This window comes from Drosophila pseudoobscura, chromosome 2 (assembly GCF_009870125.1).
Source record: "Drosophila pseudoobscura strain MV-25-SWS-2005 chromosome 2, UCI_Dpse_MV25, whole genome shotgun sequence".
Classification (NCBI taxonomy): domain Eukaryota; kingdom Metazoa; phylum Arthropoda; class Insecta; order Diptera; family Drosophilidae; genus Drosophila; species Drosophila pseudoobscura.
The window spans coordinates 18,498,680-18,520,190 of NC_046679.1; the positions used below are offsets into that span (position 1 = coordinate 18,498,680).

Sequence of the window (21,511 nt, forward strand, 5' to 3'; positions counted from 1 at the left end):
GTACATATAATAACCTTTTTTCTCAATAGTTAGGCATGGTGCTTCGTTTGTAAAAATCTGACGGTAGTTGAGTGTCCTAATTAAAGTGAAACAAAGAATTTAAAATACGATCGTACAAGATAAAGTTTTATGTAATCCTTAAAGGCGTGAAAATTCCATAAATATAAAAGAATTTAAAGTGCGATTGTACAAGATAAAGTTTTATGTAATCCTTAAACACTTGAAAATTCCATAAATATAAATCAAAACGCTTTTGACTGTAATCAATCCATTTTCAGTAAATACGACTAAGGAATATGGAGTAAATTTGTTAAGATCCAATGTAACTTATCCGATTTCGATACTACTTTCAACTTTTACGGGAATGCCCTTAGTGCTTGTATGCTAATATAAAATATATCGCTTTTAGTCCATCCCTTAATATCAGACAATTATTTGGAATCTGTGAAGTCTAATGTGACATTGTTTTTTTGATGCCCTACCATCAAAATTTTCTGTCCATGTTTGGCCTAATAAAAGCTATAAATTTAAGTAAATCCACTTTTTGCTCATCACCATAAAGAAAATAGAAACGCTTCAATATATGCGTGTATTGAACACAAGTAATATAAAATTGGCGTAGGTTTGGACGTTGGAAAAGGAGGCACTGTTTGCTCTAAGCAATCTCACAGTAAAATTCATTCGCCGGTAAGTTTGAAATACTAAGAATTATTAGAACTAGACAAATTTGTAATTTTGGTCTATAAAATACGTAATATGTGTGCGTATGAATCAGACCCATTACGTTTACTATATGTCTAGAAATAATCAAAAATCAATAGTTATTTCGTGAATATGTTTTCAAATGGTATTTATTGTCCAGTTTTATTTTTGTGCCCTCATTTTTTGTTTCTCATGATACTGCTTTGACCACAAACATCTGTCCGATTTTGAGTCGTAATAACATTTTTCAAACAAATTGACGGTGATTATGCTTTTACTTTTTCGGTTGCTATGCTGCTGGTTATATTTTATAAATTTGATGGACAAATATTGAAGGTGTTTGTACGTTTAAAAACCATTGCTTTTAATAATTTTGAAGGTTGTCTGAGGTTGTATTTTCTTGAGTATTTAATAAAAATAGGAATGTGCATATGTATAGGTCTAAAGTTTTGTTCTCACTCACAAAACTATACTTCTTACCGATCGCTTCTATGGCAGCTATGTTTAACAGTCTTATCCGGCCGATGATATACCTGTTCGTACATATGAATGTACATAGTTACATACATAAACACGCAAATGGATATGGCTAGATCGATTCGGCTTACCATGGTGATAAGGAATAAAACGACATATAGTGGCCGAAAAAAAGTCTACGAAAGCCCCCATTTCTACCTGGCGAGACCAAGAACACGATTCAATAAATGTATAAAACGATGTGTTTCTTTTTATATGACTGTATTTAATGTCTTGTCTATAAAAATGAGTTTTGGATCGTGAACTGCAAAGATTTCTATCTAATAGTGGTAAAGCATTCCACAGAATTCTGACCAAAAATGGTCTAGATATTGCTAACTTGAATCTTTTCCGAAGCCAATAAGTTCTTTTTATATCCTCTTTGGTATCTGAAGATGTGTGAAACGTATTCATGTAGTCTAGCGTTAGTTGGGATACAAACTAAATAGAAATTTGTTTCATTTGATCTTTTCATTTGACCCAGATTGAAAAATGAATATGTTGATTTGAGTGGCAGGTCAAAGCGCTATTGTTGGATGTTTGCCATGGTGACGGCACACGTTTCCCGGTGGAAGAAGTTGTCATATGTTTGACTCGGGGCAAGAATATTTGTGGAAAATGTTTATTTACCAGAAAGTATTGATTGCTCTGGAGACCAAAACCAATTCAAATGTTGATCATTTCTTGCAGAGTTGATTATCTGAATTCTAAGATGCATACAAAATATTTGTACAAAGACGGAGGTAGTTCAGCTTTCGCAATATATAAATATTTTAACTCGCCAGATCACTTCGTTAGTGAACCATGGTGCAAAAGTGTTGGGTAAACATTGCTCATTTTGGTGAACATGTTCACTTGTTCATTTTTATTAAGTGAGTCAACTCACTCATATTGCTCACTTGCTCTCTTAGATTGCTCAGTTACTCACTTGCTCACTTGCTCAGTTGCTCACTCAGTTGTTCACTATTCATGCACAGATGGTTCCAAATTTCAATATACTTTCGAATTAGCGACATACTGAATTTTTGAAAGAGTAAACAGCTTTGCCGGTAATACAAAAAGTGTGAAGTAAACGCAAATATGAGCAACAGCTGCCAGATCGCAATATGCCCTTTGAGGAGCAAAATTGCGCAAAAAGTGAGTAAAGAACAAGTGAACAACAAAGAATAAGTGAGTAAAAAAAAACAAGTGAACAACAAAGAACAGCTTGGAAGGAACATGTTCAGTTGCTCACTTAAGTGAACAACTCTTTTTTGTTCACTCACTCATGAGCAACACAACACTAGAATGGACGTTCTTCTACTGGTCTAGTCGTCAACAGCGTTAAATTCACCAATTCCTCCTTGTTTTTTTTTACAGCTGTTTCCTATTTTTTCTATTCTCAGACTAACATTTGCAGTTTTATCTCGTCAAAGGGCGAACACTGCACGACGAAGAGTGTGTGAGAAAGAGACAGAGAATGAGTAAGCACGTGGAATGCATTGCGTAGCCACTGCAATTAAATTTGTTCCTTCTGTCTAATATTTATGGGGGCGTAGGGGCTCGTGGCAAAATGTTTAAACAAACTTGATCCATTGTGATGTCACAGAAGCCCACACACAAAATTTTGTTGTTCTGGCTCTTGTAGTCTCTTATATCCACTTCATTTTCTCTTGCAGCTTGTTTTTTATGTATAACTGCGCAGATATATGTATTTTAGGCCTTTTTCGTTTGTTAAACTTAGTATTAATTACTTACCTGTCAGTAACAATCACATGTTTTTGGCTTTTCGACTGTTATGTGTTCACCCAGATGGAGAGGATTCCGAGATATTTCGGGAGTGTTTGGCGATAAAAAATAAAATGGCTCGTGCGTATAAATAAGGTGAAATACGAAGTCGCATCCGACATAGTAAAGATAGCAGTACGAGCTTCGTTCAGTCCGTTTAGGGCGAGCGTTCAAGCAGGGCTCTAACAGTCAGTTTAGTTACAGCCTTTTTGCACAGATGCGTCTTTTGGGTTATTGGGTAAGACGTTATTAAAACAACTGTTATGTGTTTTTATGCCAATTTGGGAAGCAAGAAATCAACAAAATTATTAAAAAAAATGTTATCTCAATTTTATAATCGGTTTCGGAATGGAACTGTGCGAATTCTTTTAAGTTTTCTGCTATTTCATTGTATGTTTGTGAGTTCTTCGGCGGAACATGAAAACTATCGTTGTTTTCATCCCATAAATCCTTACAGGTATCCAAAAAAATGTTTAAAAGGTTATATGTTATCTATACCTCCATTTCTTCCCGCGAGAATAGATGTTATTGTTGTTTCTAGTTGTGACAGTTCACATGATAGGCAGAAAAAACATACGTATTAAGAAAAACAAATTAACGCAACTAAAACGTAAGACTTACTTACCTTTTGCCACCACTGCTTACACCTGCGTTTTCGGCACCATGCATCAACTCAAACCTAGTGTAAAAAGCCAATTAAAAAACACTTGTCTTAAAATTGTATGCCAGGCGCTTGGCCATACAGTGGTATTTTACATGCTATAAATTAACTTAGTTTGATTTGTAAAGCTGAGCGTGTTGGCGAGTCCACCAACCATCAAAACCAATTGATGGTTGTCTCTAAACCAATGCTTTCAAATAAGTCTCAAGCCATTTTTGCAACGAGTACTGCTCCCTGAAAAAAAAAAACGAGAGGAACGTTGCGAGTCGCAGCTACGGCCTGGACTCTATTTATACCCGGTACTCAGTCAGTATGGCTCCCCTCCGCCAGAGGGCGTATACTTCACGATAAGAGTTTGTGTGAAAGAGAGGGAATGAGTAAACGCGTGGAATGCGTTGCGTAGTCACTGCAGTTTCATTTGTTCCTTCCAGATATAATAATGATCATATCCTGATTTGGCAATCTGTTAGACACGGTCATTTTTTATAATTCCGGGTGTTAAGCTTTCTCTTATCTTCAAAATTGTGGATGCCACAGATTTTCGTCCTTGTGGGGGCGGAGGTGGTTACACTTGTAACAGTGTAATATCACATGAGTCTGGATACAAAAAGTTGTTACTCTAGCTCTTATAGATTTTGAGATCTAGGCGCTCATCCGGACGGATGGGCAGACAGAGATGGCTCAATCGACTCGGCTATTGATGGTGCGCAAGAATATATTTAGGGATCTGAAGCGCCTTCTTTTGGGTCCACTTTCAACGGAAATCTAATATATATCTAATATACCATATACTTATTCTGAGTATCGGGTATAAAAACCAAGCACAGCCTGTCTCTCGCTGACCCGAACACTCTTTACTCTTTGCTTGGGTTATTGGTTTGAGCCGAGCACACGAATCGGTCTCACAATGAAAAATGTAAGCTTACCAAGAGAAAAAAAACGGTCTGAAAATGAGCAAAGCACAAAAAGGTCGTTTATGTTCGTTGTGTTGCTTTGTGCGAGAGAGATAGAGAGACAAAACTAGAGAGAAATAGCCTATATCATGATCACACTATATCTTGATATATATCTAAGTTCTCGTAGTGGCCAAAGTGAAAATATCACGGCCATCAGTTATTCGCTCATTGTAAATGTTATTGGGCTACTTCATACCCTGTTTAATTAAAACAAATCTTATAAGAAGCGAAAATGAAGAAAGGTACATTACGAGTACTCTTAAAAATCGCAAGTAGTAGTTACAGATTTTGTTGTTACTGAAATATTTATTCTATATTAAATAAATAGATTTATGAACCGAATGAAATATTAATATATAGAAGTTTAAGATTGGTTGTTTATTGTTTAAATTTGATATAAAAGTATTTTTTCCTTCAATTTTATAGCAAATCAATAACTGAAATCTAAGCTGAAGTTAATATCAATAGATATAAAATAAAAAAAAAAACTTGAAAAAAATTTCAACCTTGCTTTGAGCCATATGCAGAAGATCACTTTGTGGTGAAGATGAATACCAATAACATTCGAACACAAAAGCCCATCGATGGGGCAAAATTTCTGGAGATGTTGTCAACCATATCATTGGAAGAAGTATTGATTTTTGAGTTTCGGCGAAGTACAACTGATAAATGGGAAGTCATGGTAGTATGTCCGAACCCATTAAAGAAGATGTATCTCTGCAATGTTTGCAACGTTGTTCAGTACGGGGACAAAAATTTATTCAGTCATCTGTGTGGTAAAAAGCACAACTTACTCCTGACCAACATAAAACAACTCCAAATACGCAATAGATTTTCTACTCAAGAGAAATCAAGCTCTCCGAATTCACTGAATGCAGCAAGCGTCATCGCAAATAACACAGGAAGTGGTAAAGGCTATTCTGCTGCAAACAAAAATCTTCCGACTCGAAACCCTGGCACCCCCACTACTATTAGTCAAAAAATGGCAACAGCGACAGTAAAACCCCAATCTTTTCCAAAAAAAGCCAGTTCCAGCGCGCGGACTTGTTCACAACAACCCGGTCCAAATGAAGAATTAATAAAAATCCCGAGCAATGGCTCTAAAAATGATGCAAACGCCAGAAGTATTCCATGCGAAAATGAAGACCGTACGGATTCATCCAAAGAAATAAAATCTAAAACAAGTCTAATTATAAATGACAATCAAAAAAATAAAAAGGATTCGGGAACGGTAGTAGATACTTTGAAAAAAGTCACAACAGCAAACTCGCCCGCGACTTCATTAAACTCGACAATATTTTGTGATGGGCTGAAACATAAAAACAAGGTAGAAAATTCTGCACTCAAGTCCGTGTCCAAATCCATTTTTGAAGAACTACCACATTTTCAAGGGAGTGCTGAAGTCGAACCCTGTCCGAAAACCACGAGAATGGTGCAAAATATGGTGGTGTCCCAAAATAATCAGGATACTCAAAATATAGTAAAAAATCCGTTATCTACGAAAATTTCATGTGTTCCGCTTGCAAAGCTTCTTGGTTCTGCCGAGTCTAACGAGAGAAGCAAGGGTAACAGCGATGTCATTATTATAGACGAGAAGGAACGCAACCAGAGTAATAAAAGAGAAAATTCAAACAATAATATCAGACAAGTTCAGAACACAAATCCATTCTTTTCGAATATTGAAAGAATGGGAAACAAAAACATTTTGGATAAGACTGATGAAATAATACCGGTTATAGGTGTCGCTTCTCGCGTTAACGAGTCAAAAACATCATCAGGGTCAAGTATTTTTACCTTTGAATCTAAGAAAAATCCAAATAAAATTGTGGGACTTGTAGGCGTCGAATACGTTATAAAAGTAGTAAGAAATATAAACGATAAGAATCCCAGATATCAATGCAGCTTCTGTGACATTACTTCTGACGAGGCTGCGATGCATACACACCTACTTGGCTACAATCACCGTCTTAAATATTTTGAGAAGCATTTTCCTACGGCCATGCGACAGTACCGACAATATATGTCGGAAGTTACAGAAAGTGATGTATGCAAAGTAATGATTCCCATTTTAGATAAACTGGCAATGGCTGTTGAGAAGCATTATGGTCGGGAATCTGCCTACCTTTGCTATGATAACTTTTATAAAAAAAATCGTTCAGCCGTAGTTGCAAAAGTTTATAATAGACGTCATTTTTCTGAAAAAACAGGACCGACGTTTACGCATATCGTTGATTCGAAAGATGTCGAAAAACTATTGGAAAATACTCGTATAAAAAGTAACCAGCCAGTAAATGATGGAAGCTCCATTGTCAATTTATGTGAATCTCAAAACATAAATATATCTCAGGCTGTAAGCTATACAACGAACACCTATTTTAGCTACCCGAAGTTAGCTGAAGCACCTTTTACGGAGACCGTTGATGATGAAACACACAAGCGATTGGTTGAAAACTTTTTAAGAGATACCAGGAAATCTTCGGTCTCATCGAAACCGCCATTTCGAAATTTGAAAAGAGCTCGATCGCGGTCACGCTCATCCGAACGATGGAAGAATCTGCCTAGCCCGGAATTGAAAAAGCAATACAATACAGAACGCAGATCATTATCACTGTCCCCGTTAAGAGATGGTGATATTTGGCAAGCGTACCGGCATATGGTTGATCAAAAAGTGCGCGAGTTGAACGTATCTTTTGAGGTGTACAAATCTGATCCGGAACAGCATCCTCTTTATCAAGTAGAGTGGCAAACCTTCTGGAAGCGACGCAAAGATGAACTTATAATGGCGGGAATTAACCATCGCTCTTATAATTTTCAAAATGAATGGATTATTTTCTTTAACGCGCGACTTGAAGAATTGTACAATCACGATCTGGAGAATATTAAGCTAAAATGTAGAGATAGGTTGTGTTTGCCGCTGACAAATGACAAGTTAATGAATAAAAACTATCATGTTCGTACACCTGAGAAAATTAATATTAATATGGAGCCAATGGGGACTCCGAAGAGCTCTCTGGGAAATGATGTTCATGATGACACCACAAATATTATTCACGTTCTTCGTCTTTTAACTGCACTAGAGGAATTTTTGGGAAGTTTGGGACCCTTTATTACAGAAATGCTAACCAAAGCATTACAGGCGCAGAAGGTTGATCCAGATAATATCCACAATCTATTGCTAACATCGGAGAATTGTGCCATATTAGAAACGACAAAAGAGAAATTTACAGGAATTTTAATTTCCAAAATATATGATCCTGCCAAGGAACGGGCCATTAAAAAAGCGATTAATGACACCGAAGCATTACTTAAAAACGTAGAGAAATCGATAAGCACTATCAACTCCAATTCAAAGGGTAACTCAGCTCATCAAATAACGGAAAAAATGGATAATCAAATGGGTAACAAGGATCTGTTTAATGTTCAAACGCCCATTGATAAGAGAGAACTAGCGGCAAAGCTAGCCTCTTCATTAATTTCTCAAGGCAAAACGTCGATAAACAGGGATGAACTTCAAAAAATCCTGCATGTGTATTCCCTGATTGAGAAAAAGAAACGTTTGGAAGAATTCGAGAACTTGGAAACTGGCCAAATGAACAATACAGCGGAGCCATTTCAACCAGATAATTTAAGTTATAGCTCAAGTCATGATACCGTGTTGACGCAACGCTCTATAAGAAATTTTAATACAATGAATGATTGGAACAGTATGAATACTGGTCAAAGCTCTTTTGCAAGTGCAGCTCACATGAATAATAAAAACTCTAACCCTCCTAACACCAACAACACATTTTCGTTTCGACATGGATTTGGACTGGACGGATACCAGAATAGTCAGTTTGACAGTGCTGCAGTAACGAGGAATCAGAGCAACACTATGCAAAATTCTATGAACTGCTCTTCTTTTTTCCCAAGCGATCTAAATCAGAGGAATAACAGATAGTCTTAAAACGATAGTAATTAATAAACAAACGAGATTTTTCTAAACGAAGCTGATTTAAATCTGTGCATTGTGGAAGTACTACTTAAACTACTTAATAATCAAAAACATGTTATGTATATAATGTAAATACAAATATTAAATGTAAAAAAAAAATAGTTTTTCACTTATGCAGGTGTCGCATAATATGTAAAAGCTTCATTTAAATAATAAAAATATATCTAAAGTACTACTAGTTGTTATGCTTACATATATTGGGATATATACAAAAATGCAGCTGTGCCACTTGCCACTGTTTTTGTTGATATAAAAGTTATTTTGTTAAATTACAGTTACAGTAACAGACTTTCCCCCACTTGCCTAAAGGTCTCCTTTTATATTTTAATATGTTTTATATATACTAGTATAGTATATATAGTACACAAACAACAAGTTTGTGGCTATTTAATGATCATTAAACCCAGGTTGAAGAAAGAAGAATGTCTTTATTTTACCAGGTCAGAAAGCGAATGTTGCTAATTTGGCGCGTCTTTACAGTGAGACTCCAACTGCTCGAAAGAGTCTGACAAATGGAGCTGGGGTTTATACTCGATTCGACTAGAGTGTGCCCGCTGTAAATAGATCGATACATATATTTAGATATATTTATAACCTGCATTTTCAAGACAAAGCTAATAGCAGATAACAGGTCAAATGAATTTACATGTAAACAACTGAATCAAAAAAGTGTTTATTGTCGTTACCTACAACGTAATATATTATTATTAATATATTAATTTATTATTATTATTATATATTAAGCGGTGTAATATCGGTGACCACTAGACCAGCAAGAAAGAGAGAGAGGTTTTTTGAAAAGGAATGCCCTTCAAGGCCTCTCCATGATATTTATCTTATTAATCTTTATCTTGTGAGCAAGTGTGAGATCCATCGCCTCATTGTGGTTTGGATTGCGAAGGTAGGGTACCCCGGTTTGAAATTATCGCCTAACTCATCAGTAAGAAACTGATAAGGTGCTCACACCGTGGCTTTCCATAATTAATCCGATGTCTTTGTTCAATCTGCGATGAGCGCTCGCAGAAGCACGTCCGGTGGAGGGTCTTGTTGGTCGTGACCCACACAATTCTTTCTTTGCTGGAATGCAGGTATGTACTTGTTTTACCTACAATTTTTGGCAAAAAGTTGAAAAATTGAAGTTTTGAGTTAAATGCGGTACAGTTGATCACAATGGCAGCAGAGAAACGATTAATGTATACTGAGAAAAAAATTATTCCGAATTTGAATCTCGTTGGTGAATCAACAAACCACCCATCCTAACAAATATGTATCGTTGTTCTTGTGCTACTGGTGTTGAGAGTAGCGGAATAAGACCATAACCGCCGACCGGTTATAGCTGACTTACTTACACATTCGTAAACAATGTCCTGGTGAGCGCGCCATTTGACTATTTTACTTGCACAACACGAAATGAAAGCTTAAGTAAACGAGCGAGAACTTTGTCAGTGGCAGGTACGACCGCGACTCTACATTTATAAGCGTGTGGAAGACTTTGCTTAACCACTACAAATGGATTTATCAGATCTGATAAAGATTTGTAAATTTGTCAACATGGTCATTTACTAAAAATGTTGTAGTTTTGTAGGTCATACTCAAAGGGAATCTTTTGCCATTCTTCCAGTATGAATTCTTTCAGTTGATTGCGGTTTTTGGGCTGGCCCCTGACCTCACATCTAATGATGTAATTGCTTTTATTCAAAGCAAAATAAAAGCCGTGGGTTTAAAGGTGGAGAAATTCAACTTCTCTTATGCCAGGGAGATAGCCTCGTTTAAGATAAGCATCTCCCCAACTCAATTTGACACCATTTGCTCCGCCAAATTTTGGCCGGAGCATTTGGTGGTGAAGGAGTTTAAGGCTAAGAAGAAGAATAGGCCCCCCATATCCCTTACAAATCTTTCCAGTGTGCCACCCTCAACCTCAACTTCCTCTTCCTCAACTTCCCGTCTTGCTTCCACATTTCCAAAAAACTAACTTCTCTTTTAGTAACCTATCAGAATGTAAGAGGCTTCTGTTGCATTTGCTTCCCACGTTATTGTGTTTACTGAAATCTAATTAAAGCCGGACATTCTTAGTTCCGAGGTTTTGGCAGGTCGGTACACAACTTTTAGAAAGGACCGTTCGTCTCGACGTGCAGGGGGGGTTCTAATTGCAGTGGAATCTTATTTCACGTCGGAACACTTCACAGTCCAAGTTCAACAGGAACTGGAATTCCTGTATGTAAAACTGATTCTTCCCACTTTCGCTATATTCATTACTTGCTCGTATATCCTACCTTCTTCGGATATTTCAATTTATGAGCAGCACTTGTCCGCTTTAACCGCTGTTTCTTCCTCGCTATCTGATAAATATCGTATGATAGTTCTTGGTGACTTCAACTTGCCAGGAACTATTTGGTCTTCGGTAAACGAGTCTAGTATCCTAGTGCCCATGTCACGATACGACTTTGTTGACGGCTTGCTGGAATTGTCCCTGTCTCAAGTCAATCATGTGAAAAATTCCTTGGGTCGATTGCTTGATCTGTGCTTTGTATCGGATCCGACCATAGTGTTGTTAACCCGAGCCCTTCCGCTCACTATACCTGAAGACGCCTACCACTCACTTTCGAGGTGTCGCTAGATATAGGACCAACTGTATTGGATCGGTCGAGTAGGCTACCTGAACGTGTCCGCTGCTTTCGAAAAGCCGAGTTTGCGAAGCTTAATAACCTCATTAGGGATATTGATTGGTCCGCTTTATACTTGTGCACTGATGTCACTGTGGTGAGACGGGCCGTTCCATTCTGTGGCTTGGATTTATTTGGAAAAGAGCCCTGAGTTGCTTTTGAATAGGTCCGGTATATCCGTGACGAATGAGACCCCACGAAGTGGGGCCGAGCATAAGATATGGGAACCGACTCTGTCTCGTCCCAAGAGGTGTCGAGAGGTGATCACCTGAGATACAGTAATCTGTTTATTTGGTAATTGCAGAAGGCTCGTCAAGATTCCCGAGTGTCCAATCGCGGATGTTTTCCATAGTCTGGCTTCTCTCATTCTGAGAGCGGACTGTGAGCAAACCTTCTAGTGAGTTTTCCGGGAAGAGATACTGTATGATATCCGCCAGATATTCATAGCTTTGCGATTCGTTGAACTCGGGTGATACCACCTCTCTACAGAGCATGATTAGTCGTAAGAAGGTGGTGTAGAGCTAACAGTGCAGGTACAGAGGGTAACTTTGGCCTTCTTTACCCTACCTATATGCTTAGTTTGTAATCGAGCTTTCTGTTGAGGTTCTGACAACGATAGATAGTCGGAGTATATGCACTCACATTGGATTTCTGGAAATCTACCAGAGAATGCTTTTGCAACATCATCCATTTACGCTACCACGCGGCAACTACTCCCTACTACTACTTAAGGATTTTTGTGAGACCTATGCCGGGAGCGTCCTCCCGTTTGGCTTTTGGGTAAACCTCTTTTAGCGCCGCCACCGCTTTCTGTAGAGGGCCATCGTGATAGCAGATTGGCAGGCGATGGATTTCACTCTACCTTGATGCCACCCGGCCCTCCTTTTTCCTCGTTGGAACTCGTTGGACCAGGTGCAACTTGTGCCGAGAAATCTGTCCTTCATTAGTGCCCGTCTAGAGGGCCAAGAGGGTTCTGACCCTCTTGGCCCATTGCCTCAGTTCGATCCTCGATAGGAGTGTTGGGTCGTCTTTAGCTAGGATTAGTCAGGAAGGCGGTAGTCACCCGAGGCATAGCCCGCTTTCCCGGGAAGCCCTTTGGCCAGGCATTCCTAGAAAAAAAAACAGTTTCAGCTTTGGATTCGGGTAATTTTACTGAGAGTTTTCTTCTCTCCACCAGACTACCGATAGCCAGCAATGGCAGAGACAAGACCGTACCAGGACTGGTTTCCAGCACCCTCACGGGGGTAGTATAGTCGTACCTACACCGGTGTTTGCACAGTTACGGCTAGTTCGGATCCCCCTGTATCTGGGGGCAAATGGCAGACCCCCTTCGGGTCGAGGAAAGCCCTTGGCCGAAGCATTTACACTCCAGTAGCGACGGTCGCGTGCCCCATAAGTGATGGGGTTGCCCAGTTGGATTTTTTACGATAGTGCAATAAAGGTAGGTCCATGAGTTTTAGCCTAGATCGGTAAGTTGGCAATGTTCTACCAGAGCACTAGGATCGTCATTGAGCAGATGACATGTTACAGGGTTTCGGTTGCCCCAGGTTCATCACATTTCCTGCAACTGTCTCTGTTGGTGATGCCTAGCTTTGTTGCATGTGCCGCAGCAAGACAATGACCTGTTAATATTCCCACCAACAATCTGCAGTCCTTCCGTGGTATGTGCAGCAGGTAGTGGCTGATTTTCTCATTGCGTTCTTTGCACATGATTTTCGAGGTTCTGCAGGTGGTGGTACACCTCCTCCTACTTTCGGTTTGTGATCTGGCCTGCTTTTCTTGATCGCTTTGACTTTGTCGTGCTTAGGGTGTCTAGTGCCTCCCTGCTCGCCAAGACAATTCTGGAACTGACCGCGGGCGACTGCATGGATCTAGGTTGACCGCATCGTGTGCTCGTTCTGTGAGAAGAGCGACCTCTGCTGCTTTCCTGATGGCAAAAACCTCTGCCTGGAATATGCTGCATTGGTCCGGTAGCTTATATGACAGCATTATCTGAGGGTCTGTACAGTATAGACCTCCGTCGAGTTTGGTCCCTTCCAATTTTCCAGTCTTCAGGTCCCAAAGATGAGGTTGTTTTGACGTCGAGACAAGTTTGGGGCGTCATGTTCCCTGCCGATTGAACAATGTCCGAGTTGGTCGTACCACCGAGATGTAAATCCAGTGCATCAGAGCCGGAGACAGGCCCCATGTGCTGCTGTGCATCTTCTTGGACGCGTTCAGCGCAACGGGGGCCTTCTTCACCCTTTCCAATAAATTGGGTTTCCATGCCCGTTCCCTTAAGGAGCTGAGGGTTGATGGACCTGTAATAAGTATTCCTGTCATCCGCATAAGCTGTTATTATTGGGGCCTTCCTTTCGTATCTCTTGATGAGGTCGTATACCCCCTCGTTCGTTGAGCATGGTTCTTATGTGTAGATCCATTAGGCTTTCCATCGTTTTTAACAAAAATCTGCACAGGCAATAGTGGTTCTATAGTCCTTGGGTAAAATGTCTTTCCTTTGTCTTTCCCCGTTTGGGGTTAAATGACATCCTTTGAAGATTGTCTGCTGTCAGGGCAGTAGGTGTGAACATCCTATTATTCTAGTATAATCGAGTCTGGTGCACAAGATCGCACAAGATGCTAGCACGAAAACGCAATGACCAACGCAAAACGAACTGACCAATTATCTAAAAGCCAAATTTGAGTTTGATTAAATACAAAAAATATTTAAAAAGATAAATTTTCCTGGTTATGGTATCAAATGTATGTTAATAAATTAACAAAATATATATATTTTTCTTTTGCGATTACAATTCGTTTAAATGTATAAAATTCCTTTTTTTATTTCGGCGGATAAATGTTTTCTTTTAGAAAACGGAAAAACTTCCATTTTGTGAAAACGGTAGCAAAAGTTTTTGTGTTTTCAAAATAAAACTGGAACATTTTTGAACATCCAAAGATCCAAGAATGAGCTCCAAGCAATTTCGTCTTTAATTAGTCAGATTGCGAAGAAACAACATCTTGGATCCCAGTATATCTGTTTTGGATTTAATCTTGTAATAGCTTCGGTTCGCCGAATTTATCGACATATGCAGATTACAATTTGAAACTTAAACTCTTTACATTTTAAATATTTGTATTTAAATATTTCAGAATTCATTATGCCTTCTTCACTGTGTGAAACGATTAAAAATTCCGCGTAAGTTGTAAATTAATCTAAATACCATCTAAATATACAATAATTTACGAAATATATATGTAGCGGCGGTGCAGCGATATGCGGGCGGTTGATTATGATTTTTTTTCCTACTAACTTCCACTCCACAAAAGAAGTCGAGCCATACAAATTTTGGTCCTTCGAGCCGGATCATACGAGTCTGATTTTATTTTATATATTGAGTGATATCGTTGACCGCTGTTCGCCATGAAGGCCGTAGTGCATCGTGTAATTCAACAACGTGGGGCCTGCAAATCCCAGATAACTCGCGTGGGTGCGGAGGCGAAAGAGTTTGTACAGTCATGTACTTCTGTGCAAACATTAGAGCACATGTTGGACCGACTGGTTTCAACTTTCAACCGCTTTATGGAGCTCTCTGAAGAGCTGGACCAATATAGTGAACAAGATGAATACGTGGATCCGTATTCTCAACTTCTGGAGAAGATTCGGGACTCATCGGGAACCACAGAGCTGCATTTCGAAAAAATACGCATTCCGATGTTTTCGGGCAGATACGAGGATTGGTGTCAATCCTTGTGACTTGTTTTTGGGCTCAGTCGACAAGAAGAGTAGTCTTCCCAAGTGTCAACAGTTTCATTATTTGAAATCCTATCTGGATGGTGAAGCGTTGTCTCTGATAAAACATATTCCCATTTCGGATGCCAATTCCCAGGACGCATAGGAGAGGTTCGAAAATCGTTATAACAAAAAATCACGGATTGCTTGTTCGGTTATTCAAAACATTCTTTCGTTGCCAACCGCAAAGGGTTCAAACATCGCTGAGTTGCGTAAAATAGTCGACACCGTCGACGAAAGTATACGTGGCCTGCTTGCACCGAGCTGCGACATCCGCGATGTGTGGCTGATCCTTATCTTGCTCTCAAAGCTAGACCCTGGAAGCAAGGAAGCTTGGGCAACCTCCAGTGAATCGTGCAAAGAATACCTGTTCGGCTTTTTTTTCGACCGTTTTCGACCGTACACACACGGTGCTGAATAAAATTGTGCAGTTTCTTATCATGTTGACTTGCCAAATACGCCTGTTCGTGACTGCGTATATTGTCACGAGCAACACAGTCTTTATGCGTGCCGCAAGTTCGCAATGGATGTCTAAGCCGATCTACACAATTCCGATGAAGGAAAAGATCTTGATTGTATGATCAACATGTGACCTCCTGGTCACATCTCTTGCGGATAATTAGCTATTGATTTCGCTTTGTACATCGACTTCGTTGCAAGGACCGCTTGTCATCGTTTTTATCGTCATGGCAGTTCCAATACGCCCGCTCTAGGGTAATCAAACATGTCCAGATGGAGCTCTTCCAAGTAAACAAGCACTTTCTCAAAAATCCAAGTTAAGTCGCTACACTCCATCTGTTGACGACCAAGGAACTCTGCGCGTAGGACGACGCATTAGCAATTCGATGGCAACCTATGATGCAAACCATCCCATACTTCTTCCAAAGGAATCCCCAGTCGCTGTTTTACTAGCTAGACACCAGCACATCGCATCGCTAGTCGAAATTACGTTCCACACGTTAAGACAGCAGTATTGGATCCTTGGAGCCCGTAACATAGCCCGCAAAATTGTATTCAACTGCAAGATTTGTTTCCTCCAGCGTAAAGGTACGAGCACACATCTCATGACTGATCTTCCCGCCTTTCGCGTTCAGCCCACCCGCTGCTTTCTATATTCTGAATTGGATTATGCTGGACCAGTTACCATTAAGACATCAGCAGGTAAGACACCGAAGTTTGGCAAAGCTTGGTTCGCCATCTTTGTTTGTCATATCAAGCTCGTCAGTGATTTGACGACTCCTGAATTTATCGCCACTTTCAAACGGTTCTGGCCCTATATCCGATTTGTACTCAGACAATGTCACAACATTCCATGGAGCCAGAAAGGAAATATCGGAGATGGAACGGATAGCTGTATCTCAAAGTCAGGATGAGGAATTGCTAATTTTTTTGACGAGTCAGGAAAGCAACTGGCCCTTCATTCCGCCGTCTGCCCCGCATTTTGGAGGTATTTGGGAGACTGGAGTACGATCTATCAAGCTCCTGCGCCGAGTAATTGGTAGCAGTGTGTTGACTTTCGAGGAATATTCAACAATTTTAGCCCAGATTGAAGGTTTACTCAACTCTCGCCCAACTTGGATCCCTTTACCCCAGCTCATTTTCTTACAGTTTAACTTGACATGTCAGTGCCTGTGTCGGTCACCGAGGAGTTTACAAGAGACCTATTACCAAAGTTCCTGTGTTTCCCTTGTTCTGAACAGTCGTTCAGGGGGGCCGGTATGTTGAGAAATAAGACGCGTAGTTTTAGTTCAATGTTAATTTATATTACAACTGCCCTATTCATATGCTCATTATTGTATTGCACCGTTTAAGTAACTACGCGCATAGCTGTTTTGTTATCCATACATCGATGTGTACCGTTTTGCATTGGACCGTCGCATCTCATGATCTTTCCATTCCCTTTTGGCTCGACTTCTTTTGCGGAGTGGAAGTTAGTAGAAAAATAGTAATAGAAATAGTAGAAAAAATGAATCACCGATATTATAAAATCATCAAATATATTAAATAAAACCTAGTAAAATTTATACAGTGTCCACTCATTCATAACGATATATATGTATTTTTTAAATTTTTTTTTCGTGAAAAGCAAAACGAAAATGTTCGTTTGCCAATTTTGCAAATAAATATACATATTACAATACAAAAGACCAAAAGAACCTTCCGGAGTCTTGCGGCCTCCGACGTTTCCTCGATTTCGGAGCAAAATTTTTGCCAGGAGGCTCTTTTGGCCTTCCTGGTTTGTTTTTTGTATAGTGCTAGACTGGTTTTATAGTCTGCCCAGTTAGTCTGCCCCCCTCGTTAGCTTTTGTGGCTCTAGTCCTGCAGAGAGAGTCCTGCAGCTTCTGCAAAGAATGTCTAATTGTTTTGACCACCAAGGGGATTTTTAGTTCCTTAGCTTCGACCAATATTGACTTTTATATATATTTACATATTTTTCGCTTTATGCTATTTTATTGTAGAGACAATTTAGAAAGTCCAAAACATAATGATTGGATTACAAGTGGAAAAATGGGTTCACGGGAAGCCGTTCTGGTGTTTCGAACAAACATACTCAATCCAAAAACTAGAAAGAATTTATCGGAAACCAACTCGTCGCCAGTACTGCCAGAGAGCAGATCTAATATGGAGGCAACTCTTTTGTGCCGAAATGGTGAAAATGACATAAGTTCTTTATCCCTACCACTATGCAGTAACGAAGACTTGAGTGGTTCAAAACAGCGAAAAATCTATGTATCAATTAGAAATTCGGTCAATATTAATCAAACTGAAAATTCAGACTTTCAAAGCACTGCAAAAAAGATGAATAAGCAGTATTCCTCAAGCGATACGTCTATGTCAAGCGAAGGAGAAGAACCTACACGAAATATAAAAAATAAATTTCGAACCCTAAAAAAGAATCCGAATGATATACACACTAACTTAGTAGAAGATGTATCAAAGGAAAGTGGCTACGATTCCACAACACCTGCCAAATCAACAACGAACATCAGCGCAAGTGAGGAAGATGAATGTGTTACAGAGGACGACGAAGAATGTGGTATTGCTATGCCGGCATATAAGCTGAAAATCACCTATAAGTTTATTCAAACTGAAACAAAATTGCTCAGAAAGATATTTGATGTGCATGGCCTTAGAGAAGTTGAGGGTGATAATAATTTTAATTTACTATGGACTGGGGTTCATATGAAATTGGATATACTGAGAAATTTAGCACCGTATCAAAGAGTCAATCATTTTCCTAGGTAATTATAAAAATGGAGCAACTAATTATAGTATAATTGAAAACAGTATGATTTTTTTTTACTTAGGTCCTACGAGTTAACCCGAAAAGATAGACTCTATAAAAATATCGAGCGTATGCAACATCTTCGTGGAATGAAACATTTTGACATTGTACCCCAATCGTTTATTCTTCCCTTGGAATCACGAGACCTAATAATAGCACATAACAAACATCGTGGCCCATGGATAGTAAAACCAGCAGCATCAAGTAGAGGAAGAGGAATATTCATTGTAAATTCGGTAAAATTAATATATTAGGTCAATATTTACAACACACACTTATACTGTTTCTATTTGTTTTATTTTTTCAGCCAGATCAAATTCCTCAGGATGAACAAGTTCTTGTATCAAAGTATATTGTTGACCCGCTTTGTATTGATGGACACAAGTGTGATTTACGAGTATATGTATTAGTTACATCTTTTGATCCTCTTATAATTTACCTTTACAAAGAGGGAATAGTAAGATTAGCCACAGTCAGATACGATAGAAATGCTGATAATCTATGGAACCCGTGTATGCATCTTTGCAATTACAGCATCAACAAATACCATTCCGACTACATCAGATCCTCAGATGCCCAAGATGAGGATGTGGGCCATAAATGGACATTATCGGCTCTCTTAAGGCACCTGAAAATTCAGGGCTGTGATACTCATCAGTTAATGCTGAATATAGAAGATTTAATAATAAAAGCTATTCTGGCCTGTGCTCAAACCATTATTTCCGCATGTAGAATGTTCGTTCCAAATGGAAATAACTGTTTTGAGTTATATGGATTTGATATTCTAATCGACAATTCACTTAAGCCTTGGTTACTAGAAGTGAATCTTTCGCCATCTATGGGAGTAGATAGTCCCTTAGATACTAAAGTAAAGGCATGCCTAATTGCTGATTTATTGACTTGCGTTGGTATACCAGCATATAGTCCAGAAGTGAGATCACATTACGATAGCAAATGGTCGCGATTCCGCAGCTCTAGTTGCCAAAGGAGTATTAATGTTACAAGTGTCTCATATAAAATCAAAAAGAATAAGAAAAAAGGGTCCGTCAGCACTGATCATCTGACTGGTGAAGAACAGCGCATATTACGAAATGCTCGTTTACAATATTCCCGTCGAGGAGGATTTGAACGCATATTTCCTACAGCTGACTCAATGCAGCGGTATGGTAACTTTTTAGATTCTACAAATGGTATTCCGATCTCTACCCCAAACGTACAAGGCCAGACATTCCAAACATTAATTATGCAGCATAACTATAACCAAATGCTTCACTCAAATTTATACTGCCAGGATACGAGTTATACTATAGATGATAGTTTAGAAAAAAATCGTATTAAACAATACGAACGAGCTTTGGAGAATGGATCTGAAATTCCATTTGCAAAGAAGCCTGCAGTGGAAAAATCCGAAGAAGAAGGTAGAAGGCAACGAAAACTGATGCTTAAAAAAATTGGAACTGGCTCTGAACTAACTCAGTTTCAAGCGCGGCAAACTTTCAGCTTGTACCTGGAATCTGTTTTAAAACGAATAACACAAGATCCCAGAGACAATCATGAAAAAATTATACTAAAGTTTTTAAACAAATTTGGAGGATCCGTTAAACCGCCAGTATTATTTCGAAATACTCAAAGCATAAAAGTTATAAGTAAAGCCCGTTCAGCAATGGTAGCAAAGCTCCTTGGAGATTTTCTGGAAAATTATAAAAGAGACACAGAAGCATATGTGGACTCATTTGATCATTTTGGAATGATACCATCTAGTGCTTATCATCAATTTTTGACGCACGCTCAAGAGTCCGATTTAGAAGCAGTCCTCACTCTTCATACTAATGTTACTGGAATTATGCCCTTTCTGTATAATCGCTGTGGATTATCAGTGCCACCTACGCCACCGATTCCGTCCGGCTTGCATGGGTTTTTGAGAGCTCTTCCATCGATGGTATCATCTTCTGGTGTAGCTAGAGAAGTTAGCAAATATGATGGATATTTCAAAAACAATGATAAAGATTATGAAAATGTACAAGATGCATCTATAAGACCCAAGAGTTCAAGGCGATTTTGAAAAAGTTTCTGTTTAATATACTAATCAATGGTTCTAATCCAGTCAAAATTATTTAAGGATCCAAATGATTAAACTAAGAAAACTTTTAAATTAAATTAAAAACAATCCACAAAGATATATAATCATATTTACCTCTTTGCTTAAGCCATACTTTGTACGCCAAAGATAAATGAAATCAAAAGTTCAAAAATAAATGCGAAACGCACCAACTAATTCTCAATAGGAAAGGATTTTTTCTCTTTAATTATGTTAAAGATACATTAATAATACCTGCGTAATGTTTTATTTGCAGCTGTCAAGTTCATTGCAATTTTTCACTCGCTCCCTAAAGTCCACAGACGACTGAATGAGTTTATAGTTTTCTCTTTTAACATATTGACAAGTTTATTACCATCATCCATGCACTGTCTGAAGTCTAAAAATGCAGAATTACAGAGAATTACTATATGTACCATATTACCACTAGCCATACAGTATATAGATGTGCCAGTTCATACAACGAGCTTGTCGCACGGCGAACACAGAACGCAGTCTTTGGCTCTTGCGTTCGGCTATCGTCGCGTCATCAAAAGCCAGTGTTTGCATGTGGTAGAATAACACACACAATAAGTTCGCATAAAAATATGAGATTCTATGCTTTTTTCGTTCTAAGAAATTTGATGCTGTTTTTTCGATCTCTGTTCCCTGCAGTACGGGCCTTCGATTCCTCACCTTCTGACACGTCGATGACCGCCTCACTACTCCCGATGACATAGTGGACGATATTATCATCGAGCATTGACGAAAAATCATGCATTTAATAAGCGATTTTATATGTGATGTCAACAAGTCAGTGTATGGACGCAAATAAGGGTCAATTTTGGTTGCTATTTTTGTTGTTTGTTTTAAAGCTGGACTACTTTCAAATTGAAATTTCGTGCCCACCGCATATCATAACACTTTAATGCGCTAATACGGACTTACATTCTATGTCTTTATTCTCCTTTTATTTTATGTGAATGCAATAAAACATTAATATAATTGTAACACAGTTTTTATACCCGATACTCCAAATGAGTATTGGGGTATATTAGATTTGTGGTAAAAGTGGATGTGTGTAACGTCCAGAAGGAATCGTTGCCGATCCCATAAA

The 21,511-nt window shown here is 38.8% G+C and overlaps 2 protein-coding genes across 2 annotated transcripts; both read left to right on the forward strand.

Moving 5' to 3' along the window:
• Positions 1-548: 548 nt before the first annotated feature.
• Positions 549-8,768, forward strand: LOC117183270 (uncharacterized). The gene is made up of 2 exons (XM_033376604.1): positions 549-687; positions 5,029-8,768. The coding sequence occupies exon 2, from the start codon at positions 5,150-5,152 to the stop codon at positions 8,540-8,542; it is 3,393 nt and encodes a 1,130-aa protein (XP_033232495.1). The 5' UTR covers positions 549-687; positions 5,029-5,149; the 3' UTR covers positions 8,543-8,768.
• TTLL5 (Tubulin tyrosine ligase-like 5) lies at positions 549-20,599 on the forward strand. The gene is made up of 5 exons (XM_033376619.1): positions 549-687; positions 14,392-14,437; positions 17,491-18,273; positions 18,340-18,553; positions 18,625-20,599. The coding sequence occupies exons 2-5, from the start codon at positions 14,400-14,402 to the stop codon at positions 20,377-20,379; spliced, it is 2,790 nt and encodes a 929-aa protein (XP_033232510.1). The 5' UTR covers positions 549-687; positions 14,392-14,399; the 3' UTR covers positions 20,380-20,599.
• Positions 20,600-21,511: the final 912 nt, after the last annotated feature.

Coding starts and splice junctions, on each gene's coding strand:
- TTLL5 (XM_033376619.1), top strand. CDS start 14,400: ATGCCTTCTTCACTGTGTGAAACGATTAAAAATTCCGC. Junction 14,438..17,490: donor GAAACGATTAAAAATTCCGC/GTAAGTTGTAAA, acceptor ATTTTATTGTAG/AGACAATTTAGAAAGTCCAA. Junction 18,554..18,624: donor GAATATTCATTGTAAATTCG/GTAAAATTAATA, acceptor TTATTTTTTCAG/CCAGATCAAATTCCTCAGGA.
- LOC117183270 (XM_033376604.1), top strand. CDS start 5,150: ATGAATACCAATAACATTCGAACACAAAAGCCCATCGATGGGGCAAAA.